We start from the raw sequence: 15440 nt of genomic DNA on the forward strand, positions 1-15440 counted from the left end.
GCGTGAAAATATCTTTTGTGATGTAACTCTTTCAAAAGTACATAAAAATGGTTGCCAGCAGGTGTGTACATGTAGATTTATTAAATACACTTTGTGCGCCACCTAGGAATCAAATCTAGAACCCGACACTCGAAATTTTTGCTCTGTTACAATCGTACCCTGTTACAATTGACCCCACTCACCCCTACAATATAATAATTCGACCCAATTATTAGAAGCATTGTAGTGTTTTAATAATGACATCTTCTGCACGAGTTTATAGGTAATACTTTTATATTTAAGCATATATGTAATGGGTATTTATTTAGGAGATTTTTTACGTATTTGTATTTATTTCAAACGTATTGCGTTACAATGCTAACCAATGAATACACGAACGTAAACAAATGCAAACCGGTTTCAACTGTGTAAAAAACGATAAAGCTGTATAGTATCACCTGATAGTTAAGATTTTAAATAGAATCTTACAGAGCGTTTAATAATTTGTCCAGGGACTGTATATACAATAATTATCTAAAATTATACAGCACTATTTTTCTTAACGAAAAAAACCCTTGGAACTTCTGAAAACTAAAACGATTTTTCTCATATTCTAAAAAATCTATGGAAGTTCTAAAACATTATTTAATGTTATTTCTTCTAACCTACTAAAGCGAGAGAAGAAAAAAAAGAACATTTTTTAAAAGTTTTCAAAAACCTATTAGCGTCGTTAACTAAGTGGCGCCTCAATTTCTAATAACTTCTAATGGTTAATTTCATTCATCTTGTAATGGGCGAATTAAAAATGTAATACACTTTCAGAAGGGTAAAAGAAGATTAAGATTCTTTAAATAAATTAATCAAGTTATTAGATTTTTTATTACACTAGGTAAAAATAAAATATGTAGATTACCGATACTTGATGAGATTTTAATACTTTTGAGAAAACTAGAGCTATAATTTAGTTTATGCTACGTAATTTTTACGTCACAAAAAAGTATTATTTCCACATATTACCTACATAAAACTCTCTTACTGTTTTACTCACCGCATTTTCCATTTCCTTTTTAAATGTGTCCATCCTTTTTTTGTCCGATAGTATGCTGTTCACTTTCGGATTTGTTAGATGCAATGATATAATGTAGCGTAAACGTCCTAAGGGGAAGGAAAAAAAAATACTATGTGTAATTTTTATAAAATATTAAAGCTTCTTTCACAAGACAAAGTAAAATAAGGGATTTTGGGGGGAAAAATGAGCTTTCCCTCATCAGGTAGTTAGGAATAAGAAGATTGTATTCCGATCTGCCTGAAGAGGGTAAGTTCGTTCTTCATGAAATTTATATGCATGTGGTGTGGAAGATATTTCAATAAATATCCATTTGCTTCATATTAGTATTAATGTTATCAAATTATAACAAATATTAACAAGCTATTATCTAAATTTGAAAATCGGAAATTGCTTATTGAAACATAAACAAATGAGCGGGAATTGTTATTTAAAACAGAAACAATTAACTGGTTAGCAATATATTTTATTTTATATCCGTATACCACTGAGGATATTTCACGTCAGCACTGTGGTCGGTGCGAGCCGGATGCGGAATTCGTATCGGGCAGGCGAAAGTCCTATCCCCTGAGCCATCGCGGCTCTGGTTAGTAATATAGGGTGTTTCATAATGGCTACCCTCAATGTATATTTTTAAGAATGCATGTCAAAACCGAAGTAAAAATAGCATGTTTATTAGAAATCGCTTATAAAAATTTTAAGAACGAAAGAATTCTCTCACACGGAAGTCGAGACTGAGAAAACTCAAACCAGTTTGATTGCCTGATGAAGCTTGAAGGTGTATCAAATTACTTTCTTTCAACTCTCCTCTATTTTTNAACTTATTGTTTTTCTTAATTTTCTTCATCTTTTTTTGTTTTTATTTATTATGCTATATATATTTATATATATATATATATATATATAACTTTGGTTTTACGACTACTAATGTTCAACTTTGTAGCTTTGTAATCTTGTACCCAATCCAGAAGACAAGGGAACTTCTGGATAAAACATTGGGAGAAATATGCCTTCGCGGTGGACTTTTAGATGGAACTAACCTGCATTTGCGCTACATGGATATGAAAACTACGAAAACCTTTCCGGTTAGTCTAACAGCAAGGAGACTGTGATCCATGACCCATATTAAGTAGTTGTGCCCTCTCTGCTCGCTACCACCCGCCAATTATCGGAATTTTTTGTTTTCAAATTGCTCTTCCACTTTTTTCTTTCTTATAGTCATCGCCTCTGATAACTTTCGCTTGTATTGTAAAAATAAAATATTTTTATTTCTAATTACAATTGGCAAAAAATACGATTCACATTTCTCATAAATTCATAAAAATTTATTTGAACCTTTAATAAACAAGGGAAATATCGTTAACAATATACTCATTTTTTGGATTTAATCTTTAATAATATAATTAATTAGCAATGGAATTTATTATTTGAAATAATTAATATTAAAGAAAAATTCATTTAAAATATAGTGCCAGATCGATATCGCTCGCCAAATCAGCGAAAATATCAATTATAGTAAGTAAAATAAATAAATTAAAGTAATCATTTGTGCAAAATTTCTTTGATAACTTTATTAAACAACTGATTTGTTTATTCTAGAACGACATCGGAAAAGTATATGAATTCTTTTGGTTTTGAAAACGATTTTTTTATTCAAGCGGAAACTACTAAACGCCACATTCCAAAAAACTAGAGTTTTATATTTCACTTTTTTTTTTGTCCGTTTTGTTTTAATATTTTTTTTCTTCCCTTTCGTTTGCAAGAAGGTGTGCGATGAGCTTATTGCGAGGTCTTAGGGCAATCGCTAAAGCTCATTTCACGGCTAATTGAGCTCGCTGATTGGCCTTTTACCGCAGACGATCGGACCCCAGCGGAAAATATCGTAAAAACAGTTTTTTTTTCCTTCGCAGGACTGTCTTTGCAGCTAAAGAAGAATCCATAAAATTAGATTAGACTTTCTTTCACTTGAGAATTTTTTTTTATTTTTATATATGATTTCGGATTGTCTAGGAAAGCATGAGTATTCTTTTTTTTTCCTCCTCGAGAAAAGATGTCTTCATTTCTTAGGTCTTTAGGAATTCAAACGACGATTTTCAATTCGAATGGAACACTATACATTATCATTAACTTAAATTGTTTTTTTTTTTACAGTTACGAAATGCCCGCTGTTTAAGTTTTAATTATGGTAGTTATTTCTTCTTTTCATTCTGAATTAATCTTTTCCGAGCTATTTAATTCCATTCATTAAATAGAAAATATCTCTTGAAAACGATTTCGAATACATTTTAGTTTGAAATGATTTCCTTTTAAATCCAGGGAAGAAAAAAACCATGATATTTGCTGAAATTGTTTTCAAATTTCTATTAAAAAAAAATCTATTTCATTAAATAAAACGACAAAAATATTCTAACTATTGTTTGAGTTTACGAATCTACTAATCTCAATATTTTTCGAATAATTATTTTATTTAAAAAATTTTACGAATCTAATAATTTCAATATTTTTCGAATAATTATTTTATTCAAAAAAAATAATAAACTTATGTTTCATAATTCAAATACTAAATAGCGTATAATTTGAACTGCTATATTGTAACTTATTGCCAATTTACTGGTATCGAAAAGTCCTAGAGTGATTAAGCAATTAGCTGCAGTTGAGCGCTGGTAGTTAGCAGTGACAGTTAGCAATTGTATTTCGTACATGATAACACAGTATTTTGTACGTAACGTACAGAAAATAACTTAGATAATTGAAATCGCATGTAATAGGAAACTAAGCATGATCACTTTGGAATGTAACAGATATTGGCGACACTTCAACATTAAAAGGGAACAACACAGTAAAATTTCCAAAAAAATTAGAATTTTTTGTTTTGTTGATAGTTTATTTTTTTAAGATTATTTTTCCAAAATAATGAATTGATTTTCGTCGACTATCGAAACATTTTATTTAAGTACTATCATTTGAGACTCGGTGGCTCAGGGGATAGAGTGTTCGCCTTCCAATGAATCGGATTCGAATACCAGCGACGCCTGGTTGATACGAATTCCGCATACGGCTTGCACCGACCACAGTGCTGACGTGAAATATCCTCATTGGTAGACGGAGCATGGGTTACTCTTCCCTTGTCGTCAGGGTAACAATGATAGGTTTTCCACTCCGTGTAATGTAAATGCGGGTTAGTTCCAGCAAAAAGTCCGCCAGGAGTTTCCTTGTCTTCTAGATTGGGTTCAATATTGCAAGGCCACGGAGTTGAACAGTAGTAGTCATAAATGCAAAATTGGGTCGGCTGTTCAACGACGGTAATATAAAAAATAAAAAAAAAACAAGTACCGCCATTGTAATTATTCTATTGAACTAGTTTGTTTAAATTATGTGAGAAAAAAAAATAGTATATTCAGTATAGTTTATACTGCAACTTCTTTAGCTGCGATAATTTTTAAAGAAGGTTTCAAAGGGTTAATGACAGTTTTGGTGCAATTATAAACCAATGTAGACAGTCATAGAGTATGCTTACAATAAAGATGACTAAAGATCCAGCTGTTTCTATTAAAACATATGAGGGATAATAGTAGGGAAATTGGATTAATAGGGAAAATGGCTAGACTAACCTTAATGTGCTGTAAATGATAGACAAAGCATCTTATGGACCCGGTGCACTTTAGTTAGTTGCAAAATTTCTTACATTTATATGGATTATTGATCATAAAACTTTAAACGCAGTTTGCTAGAAAATGTGTTCCTCCTATTTGCTGTATTTTACAGCAAATAAGAGAAGCACAGCAAATTTAAGGTTAGATAGGTTGAAATTACAATTTGTAACCGATTTACTTCAAATTTTGACGCAATATTTACTATAAATGTACAGTATACTAACGATATCTCAAAGTTGAAGGAACGCTAAAAGAATTTCGAGATAAGTTCAGAACTCAATATGTTCTATTTATTTATATATATATATATATATATTCTAATATTACTCTAAAAAAGTAGAGTCATGGAACATAAAAATAACTACTAATAAAGATGTATGTAATTATATTTAACTATAAATCTAAATACGGAAATGATAATTTTATTTTTAAAAGCAAAACGAAAATAATATTGCATTAAATAGAAAATAATTGGCTTACAGTAAACTTACATTGTGATTTTCTGAAAAAAATTATATTCTATTTCGAAAATATTCGATATAACAAGGTTTTGAGAAGAAACTGTTCGACAAGAGAAGTCAAATTAACATTATGTGGATATGTAATGCCATGGGGCGAAATATTTTTTTGACATAACAAGGTTTGTCGAGATATCGAGAGTATTATACTGTAGTTTTCGTTGTAGGCAAATATTTTTTGATTGTGTTGACTGCTTTTAAATAATCCTCGAAAATAAAAATTATTTTATGTCATTTTTTTAAACTTTTTTTCACAACGCCGCCATTTTGAGAAGAAAAAAAAAGAATTTTTTTAAGAATCCTATGTTTAACAATAACTATATGTTGTTTAAAAAAATTAAAAACCCGTATCAAATCCAATTGATTCTTTTTTCAATTAACGAGTACAGCAAGTTATGGATAATTTAAATAAATGAGTTATAAGCACTGTATTTTATTTTTTCGCTAATATTTTGAATATTTGTATTTATAGAATGTTACAATTAAGATTAAAATATGTACATTGATATAAATAAATTTATTAACACGTTGAATGCCATGTCAATGGTGACCGGCACTGAGTTTCTTCCTAGCGCCACGGGGGTCACCAGTGGAAAATTAGAAACACATAATTCGATTAAATGTTTAATTTTTTGATATTATTATCGTTACTAAAATCGTTTGAAGAAATTAATGCAAGATAGAACACACAAAAACAATTTTATTTATATGCACAGAGATGCCAACTTGCTCCTGACAGCAAATAAATATTTTCAAGTGGTAGTTTATTAATTGTGATTCTTGGTTTAATCAATTAAATTTAAAAGATTTTTATCCACCACTATTTCTAAACAATTCGTAGGCTTATATAATTCACCACTTTTTTTCAGATATATCATGCTAAACCTCTTAAAAAAAACTAGCAAAATATATTTGCAAATTTATATTCTAATAAATATTTGCAAATTTAGTTTCTAGTTATTTACCGTTTTGCCAGACGGGCAAGCCATGTAAAATTAGCGTGGCATTCAACGTGTTAAATATCCTACGGGCAACGATAACTACATTCTAAAAAAATTTAAAACCCGAATCAAATTCGGATGATTTTTTTTCAACTTGCGACTACAGGCAAGTTATGGATAATTTTAAAAAATTCGTTATAGGCACTGTAATTTAATTTTTCGCTAATTTTTGAAATTTTTTTTTTTTTTGTAAAACGATAAAATTAAGATAAAAATATGTACATTGATATAAAAAAAAATTTATTAAGTTTATAACAATCGTTGCAAAATGTATTAAAAATCCTTCTTTTTTTTTTTTTAAGAGGCTTCGTCTGTTGTTGTTCACCCTTACTACAAGGCTTATTGAAAAGTTCCAAAACCGTCAGAAAAGAAACAAACTTACTGTCATCCTGTGTACAGTTTTTATCCACTTCTTCGCCAGATTCACCGGAACAAGTTCTGTTACAGGAAGACCCCGAGCATTCAACTGTAAGGAAGAGAAGAAAAAAAATATAATGTACGGAAGTCAAAAATACTCGTCAAAGATTGAAAATCGAACAGTGGCCTAATAAGAACGAAAAAAAAAAATTTCCAGAAAGTATCCAGTTTTCGGACAGAACAAAATCAGATGAGATGGAAAAAAAAAACGCGTCTAAAAATAGTATTAAGGAACTTTCTAGCACTTTTTTTTTTCTTTTTGAAATACAAAAATGACAGTAATAACCAATGCTGGAAATATCTATACACTATCTACTTTTCTGACAGTCGTTTTAAAACCAATTTTTCACTTGGAAGATGTGAGGCGTAGAGCAAAATACTCTTGGGGGGATTGCGGCTTGAGGCCATTCCATTTCAAAGAAAGAAATTTTTTTTTTGTTGAAAAAAAATTTCCAATAGAGACGCGGGTGTAAAAAGGGAATAAAATAAGGGGTTTGAAATTCGTCATCTGTAGCGAAGTGATGATTTATGGATTGATAACAGGGGGAAAAAAATATAGCGTTTGACCCGTTTTTATGTTAGCTTTTATCCTCTTACGATAGTGAGTGAATAAATGCTACAGTCTCTGGCCAAACTTTTAGACGCACTATAAGATTCTATGTGAAATCTTAATTATCACTTGGTTATATACAGCTTTATTGTGTTTAAGCGACTGAAAGAGATTTGCACTTGTTTACGTTCGTGTATCAATTGGTTAAATTAAGCGATAAATAATATAAATTCGACCATTGGATAAATTAGACGGTATATTATATAAATATAGAATATTTATTATATCAGGTATTATATTAGTATATTCTAATAATTAGATCAAATTATTAGACGCACTGTAGTGTTTTAATAATTATGTTGCATGAGTTTATATGCAATATTTTTATATTTAGTGGTTTACATGTAATGGGTTTTAATACAGGAAATATCTTAAATACTTCCTATTTGTATTTATTTTTAACGTATTACATTACAATGTTAACCAATTGATACACGAACGTAAACAAGTGCAAACCGGTTTCAGTTGCATAAAAACAATAAAGCTGTATAGTATAACCTGATGATTAAGATTTTTGACAGTGCGTTTAATAATTTGGCCAAGGAATGTGTTAATTCGGAAGAAACAAAATTGTCAGTTAGCATAACAGGATTGCTAAACAAAAATTTAAAACTAAGTTTTGAAAGTATCTTAAAGGGAGAAAATACTTTTTTTAAATACGAAATGCATCACTTTCGACAATAATTATACAACATATTTAAATAATGAAGAACATTTGAGACACTAGAGAGATTTTGCAAATTTATGTTAGCTTCCGTATTTTCCCGTTAGTATGATTTCGAGTAATTGCGCATGCGCACTACAAGTGCGCATGCATCAGCTCTGGTGCAATGCGCATGCTCCCGTGGAAACACATGAAACTTACGTAAGTGAAAATAAGAGATTTGGCAAAAATCCGGAAGTTAAAAACGCTAGCGTAGTGGAATATCATTTTAAATTCGACCACAAAATCAAAACAAACATTTACATTGGATTTAGACTATTTCTTTAAGGCTGTGAAACACGATTCAGCATGCTTTTCTCTACGTAAAATTGCGGATTTTTTATCAGAAAAATTTTCGTAGGTTATAGATTTTGATTAAGAAAACGGAGATATAATAATGCAGCTTATAGATAAAGAATGCAGCTTATTATTATTATTATATTTAAAAAAATATTATTGAACTTCTATTGATCATTTAACTTTTTTTTAAAATTAAATTATGTAGGGGAGAGTGGGGTCAATTGTAACAGGGTACGATTGTAACAGAGCAAAAATTTCGAGNACAATTATTGCAACTTTCTTGACTATAACTCAGTTCGTAAACGCTTTCTCTCTTGGTTTACACGTAGAGAAATCTACAGTCTTGCCACTGTTGCATTAGGTTATGTAAACAGACATACACAGGAAGCAATGCATTCTGTTATCGTTCATGTATCGGTTAAAAGTTACAAAACAAATCCCATCAGTAAAAAAAAAATCTATTTTTTTGCTAACTTTTTGAATCGACAAAATATTATATTTCATTATGTATTTACTAACGTCTTTGAGTAACAATTATTGCAACTTTCTTGACTATAACTCAGTTCGTAAACGCTTTCTCTCTTGGTTTACACGTAGAGAAATCTACAGTCTTGCCACTGTTGCATTAGGTTATGTAAACAGACATACACAGGAAGCAATGCATTCTGTTATCGTTCATGTATCGGTTAAAAGTTACAAAACAAATCCCATCAGTAAAAAAAAAATCTATTTTTTTGCTAACTTTTTGAATCGACAAAATATTATATTTCATTATGTATTTACTAACGTCTTTGAGTAACAATTATTGCAACTTTCTTGACTATAACTCAGTTCGTAAACGCTTTCTCTCTTGGTTTACACGTAGAGAAATCTACAGTCTTGCCACTGTTGCATTAGGTTATGTAAACAGACATACACAGGAAGCAATGCATTCTGTTATCGTTCATGTATCGGTTAAAAGTTACAAAACAAATCCCATCAGTAAAAAAAAAATCTATTTTTTTGCTAACTTTTTGAATCGACAAAATATTATATTTCATTATGTATTTACTAACGTCTTTGAGTAACAATTATTGCAACTTTCTTGACTATAACTCAGTTCGTAAACGCTTTCTCTCTTGGTTTACACGTAGAGAAATCTACAGTCTTGCCACTGTTGCATTAGGTTATGTAAACAGACATACACAGGAAGCAATGCATTCTGTTATCGTTCATGTATCGGTTAAAAGTTACAAAACAAATCCCATCAGTAAAAAAAAAATCTATTTTTTTGCTAACTTTTTGAATCGACAAAATATTATATTTCATTATGTATTTACTAACGTCTTTGAGTAACAATTATTGCAACTTTCTTGACTATAACTCAGTTCGTAAACGCTTTCTCTCTTGGTTTACACGTAGAGAAATCTACAGTCTTGCCACTGTTGCATTAGGTTATGTAAACAGACATACACAGGAAGCAATGCATTCTGTTATCGTTCATGTATCGGTTAAAAGTTACAAAACAAATCCCATCAGTAAAAAAAAAATCTATTTTTTTGCTAACTTTTTGAATCGACAAAATATTATATTTCATTATGTATTTACTAACGTCTTTGAGTAACAATTATTGCAACTTTCTTGACTATAACTCAGTTCGTAAACGCTTTCTCTCTTGGTTTACACGTAGAGAAATCTACAGTCTTGCCACTGTTGCATTAGGTTATGTAAACAGACATACACAGGAAGCAATGCATTCTGTTATCGTTCATGTATCGGTTAAAAGTTACAAAACAAATCCCATCAGTAAAAAAAAAATCTATTTTTTTGCTAACTTTTTGAATCGACAAAATATTATATTTCATTATGTATTTACTAACGTCTTTGAGTAACAATTATTGCAACTTTCTTGACTATAACTCAGTTCGTAAACGCTTTCTCTCTTGGTTTACACGTAGAGAAATCTACAGTCTTGCCACTGTTGCATTAGGTTATGTAAACAGACATACACAGGAAGCAATGCATTCTGTTATCGTTCATGTATCGGTTAAAAGTTACAAAACAAATCCCATCAGTAAAAAAAAAATCTATTTTTTTGCTAACTTTTTGAATCGACAAAATATTATATTTCATTATGTATTTACTAACGTCTTTGAGTAACAATTATTGCAACTTTCTTGACTATAACTCAGTTCGTAAACGCTTTCTCTCTTGGTTTACACGTAGAGAAATCTACAGTCTTGCCACTGTTGCATTAGGTTATGTAAACAGACATACACAGGAAGCAATGCATTCTGTTATCGTTCATGTATCGGTTAAAAGTTACAAAACAAATCCCATCAGTAAAAAAAAAATCTATTTTTTTGCTAACTTTTTGAATCGACAAAATATTATATTTCATTATGTATTTACTAACGTCTTTGAGTAACAATTATTGCAACTTTCTTGACTATAACTCAGTTCGTAAACGCTTTCTCTCTTGGTTTACACGTAGAGAAATCTACAGTTTTGCCACTGTTGCATTAGGTTATGTAAACAGACATACACAGGAAGCAATGCATTCTGTTATCGTTCATGTATCGGTTAAAAGTTACAAAACAAATCTCATTAGTTAAAAAAAAATCGATTTATAGCTAACTTTTTGAATCAGCAAAATATTATATTTTATTATTTGTTTTAAAAATTTAACATTTAATAAAATTTGAACCTTTTCCTAAGACAATTTAGTAAACTGTGTAAGTATAGAAAAATTGCTAAATTGTCATATACAAGTTTTTATTCCAAAACAAATAAATAAAAAATATCTTTGGATTTTTTTTTTAAAGTAAAGGGAAAAGATTACTTTTCCGAACTAAATCTTTGAAGAAAAAAAAATGTAAAAAGCACATCAAACAGATGTTTGATGTGCTGACATAAGCTTTTAAGGGGTTAACATTTTTTGTATTCCTTCTTGAAAGAGAGTATTTCGCCATTATTTTCTTCTAAGTTTCGGTAACGGCTCTGGAGCTAAATGTTTGACATCGCTCTATCTCTGCCACTGTGTTCAACCGAGGCGCATTTTTTTTAGTATTAGGATACGGTTTACAGTTAAAAGAATTTCTAAAATAAATTATGATATAAAATTACGAAATCAATCAAAGGCGATTCATTATTATTTGGTAGATTACCGCGGGTCTAAAAGCACAAACTATTTCAAATTATAAAATAGATTACCGTGGGTTTAAAAGCACAAACTATTATGAATTACAAAATAGATTACCGCGGGTTTAAAAGCACAAACTATTTGGAATTACAAAACAGATTACCGCGAGTTTAAAAGCACAAACTGTTTTGAATTACAAAATACAATGCCGCTGGTTTAAAAACACAAACTATTTTGAATTACAAAATATATTACCGCTGGTTTAAAAGCACAAACTATTTTGAATTACAAAATAGAATGCCGCGGGTTTAAAAGCAAAAAACTATTTTGAATTACAAAATAAATTACAGTGGGTTTAAAAGCACAAACTATTTTGAATTACAATTGATTACAGCGGGTTTAAAAGCACAAACTATTTTGAATTACAAAATAGATTACCGCGGGCTTAAAAGCACAAACTATTTTGAATTACAAAATAACGTTAGCGGTAAAACTTAATGTTTTTGTATCACATGAACAATAATACTTGAAGTACGATACACTCTGACGTCATCATTTCACTTTTCTTGGAGTTTTTTCCGGTCAGTAAGCACTCTCTATAGTTTGTATACGGTAAGAACTCCCCCGCCACGAAGTCTGAAGCCATCTGCTGCTATGGAAATAATAAGAATAATGCATTTCAGGGAGGGTAGCTTTTCTTCAGTCTTGGACTAACACAGTAGACCGGAGAAAAAGATTCTCTTCCTCTCTCTGACCCGAGTCAAACCTATCCTAAATAGTGACCCCCACTCCTACTTGAAATAGTTATATCTCGTTACCATAGTCACCGCCACGGGTCCAGACGAATGGCGAGGGGAGTTCTTACTTTAGACAAACTGTAGGAGACGGTAAATAAGGAAGAAAGGAAACGTAATGGAAATAAAGGAAACGATTAGTTAATAAGTGGATTTGAATAGTTTACATAATGTAGTGTCTCTGCGATATTTTTCCTTACTTCCGTTTTATTATATTTGTAGCATAAATGAATAATAACTCTTTGTGATTTATTGTTTTAAAGTTGAATTTTTATGCTTCCTTTAAATAAAAATTATAGAATAAAGATTGGATTATGGGGATTTATATTTGTGTTTGGATTTTTTTTCACATTGGAAATTTATGTAGAAACATAAAATTTTCTACTCAATTTTAAATATTTTATTTCAGATTTTAGTTATATTACGCGTAAAAAGTCGAGTAAAAGTTACGAGTAAAAATTTTTATTTACTTTTGTCTATTTATATTTGTTTATTCTATTATTCGGTCTTATGATAAATTCTACCAAAAAAAAAAGAGAACAAAAAATATACATTATGTTTTTTGGTCGACTATATCCATGTTAATATGTCATTCATTTCAACAAAAAAATTAATTTAAGTACAGGAGACATTTAATATGATATCTCATATGATGAGAAAAAAAATATTTAAAATAAATCGTAATTTATTATGCAAGACGTACGTTTGTCTTAAATCCACGACATCCTATAAGAATATCTACTTATAGAACTAAAATAAAACAAATTACCAAACGATTACAAAATACTTAATTCAATTAAAAATAACATAAAGGAAACTAATCTAACTACTAATTAAAAATTTCCTGCCTAAAACGTTACAGCCAAATTACGGCTATTTTGTCACGCATTGATTAATAAATAAATAAATTTAAAAAAAACGCGTCACATATTTATATAATAGCATTGAAGTGGGAAACTATGTATTTCTATGAGATTACTAGATATATATGTAAACAAATCTCATCAAATAGTATAAATAAAATAGAAAAAGATAGGTTGAGCTAAATTCCTTGTCAGTGACCATCATTTCTAAAAGAAAACGAAAAAAAAATTTGCTGTTCACTAAAACAAACGTTTAGTTTAAAAAAAATCATTTTTGTAACTAAAGTGATAAATCAAATCCAATTACTAAGCCCCCATAGACGGTTACGACTAAGTTTCATCATTTTCTAGCAAAAATTATAAACAAAACTCGGTCCATTAATATCAAACCCATATCAGATACGGGAAAGGTAAACTGCCTAGCTTTTAATCATGGCCTTTTCCGCAAAACGTGTCAAGGAGCTTTTTTAAAAATGGAAAAGCATTGTTCCTCCACACAACTCACGTTAACGAACCACAAGGGAACGCCAAAGATGAACGAAACTGATGAAACGTGGAGAGATTGTAAACTGGGGGCGCTTGTTTGTTCTAATGGAACAACTTTCTAACTTAATTATTAGGACGAAGGGGATGAAAAGTGTAATTTTAAATCCAACCGCTTTTGGAAGCAAAATATATCGAATTTGAGAAAAGTGAAGATACGTAATTTTCCTCGCCTACTTTGCATAAAATTGCAAATGCCGCTCTCAGTGAAGTTAATTGTAGTTTACCTTTAACATGGCTTTAACTAATCCTTACTGGTCCACGGCTCTAGCAGGAAAATTTATAGTTAGCTTTTATGCTTATTTATTTGCACAGTTTAGGATTCGTTAATATTTTCGATCATCTAAGTTCCGGTTGATACTTAAACTGATAATAAATATTAAGTTCACAAAATTAATACAATAAGTTCATTTGTTTACTGAATGTCCGTAGGCGAGAGATTTAAGTTTATATCAGTTTAAAATAATGATAATTGAATTTTTTTTAAGATTATTTTTTAAGTATCAGTACAACTTTACCTTTAACACGGCTTTAACTAATCCTTACAGGTTCATGGCCCTCTCAAATTTCAGGAAAATGTATAGTTAGCTTTGATTCTTTTTTATTTCCACAGTTGAGGATTCGTTAACATTTTCGATTATCTAAGTGTTAATTTCGGTTCATTCTTAAACTGTTAATGAATATTAAATACTCAAAATCAGTACAATAATTTCACTTATTCACAGAATGTCCGTAAGTGAGAGATTTAGGTTTATACCAGTTTAAAATAATGATATTTGAATTTTTTATAAGATTGTTAGTTTTGAAGTATCTGTACAGCTTTTTCCTCCTAAAGGTTTCATTTCAGTAAAAAGAAATAAAAAAGAACTATGTTAGGAATTATTAATTTTTGTCTAATTCTCTTGTATGCAAACGAGTTAACAAAAATTAGTAAAAATTATCCGTTGTTAAGTTCAAGCAATAAATAATCACTCAATAATATCAACCATGTATCAAAAAGTCATATCTAAAATTGTTCAAAATAATAATATGTCTGAATTTTGTATTTTTTTGACTAGTAATGATCATATATAGAATGGTTTTGCTATGAATATCCAAATAATAATGGAAATCTTAATTGTTTTAAATGCGTAAAAATTATTTAAAATTTTTCAAATTATATTTACGGCCGAAATTCGCGTTTGAACCATAAAATAGATATTAGCAGCGAAACATTAAATGGACCATATAAATTTCACTTATAAGCACTTTTAATTACATGATCTATACTAGAGGTAAAAAATACGCAATTAAAATATTTTCTTCTTAAAAAACTGAAATTTAAGAGATTTAAGTTAAAATTTTGAATACAAAGTTAATCAGTTATAAAATTTAATAAAAGTATAATAAAAGTATAATAAAACCTAAATCTTAAGCAAACCATTTTTCAATAAATAGGTACCACAAAATCATTAACAAAACTGAAAGGCAAGTAGTGACACAATTGAAGAGTTTATTGGGAGACCCAGATATAGTTCGTATTCAGAAAGAACTCCCCTAGCCACGAAGTCTAAGGCTGTTTGCGGCTATGGAAACAAGAAATAGCACACTTAAAAGAGAGAAACTTTTATCTGATTCCCTTTCTCTCGGCGACCCGATCCAAACTCTATCTTAAATAATGATCCAAGATTTAAAATAGCGAAACGTCGTAATCATTAGTCACCGCCACTACTCCAGACTAATGGCTAGGGAAGTACGTTACATAGACAAACTATAAGAAACATTTTTAGGTGTATTTACGAATCAGAGAAAATAACAGAAAGTTGCATCAATATGGGCAAGTTTAATGTAACAGAACTGCTTTAAATATTTGAAATTTTTAAAATTCGATTT

General features: G+C 29.9%; 1 protein-coding gene across 1 annotated transcript in view; it reads right to left on the reverse strand.

The window, feature by feature from the left end:
* Positions 1-15440, reverse strand: part of LOC107440417 (uncharacterized) — a 574971-nt gene that overhangs the window by 103412 nt on the left and 456119 nt on the right. The window contains exons 7-8 of the mRNA XM_071177030.1: positions 6600-6683; positions 1028-1134 (exon numbers count right to left, since the gene is read on the reverse strand). Coding sequence (XP_071033131.1) covers positions 1028-1134; positions 6600-6683 — 191 coding nt within the window. The remainder of the gene's footprint in view (positions 1-1027; positions 1135-6599; positions 6684-15440) is intronic.

Source organism: Parasteatoda tepidariorum, chromosome 2 (assembly GCF_043381705.1).
Source record: "Parasteatoda tepidariorum isolate YZ-2023 chromosome 2, CAS_Ptep_4.0, whole genome shotgun sequence".
Taxonomy (NCBI): Eukaryota; Metazoa; Arthropoda; class Arachnida; order Araneae; family Theridiidae; genus Parasteatoda; species Parasteatoda tepidariorum.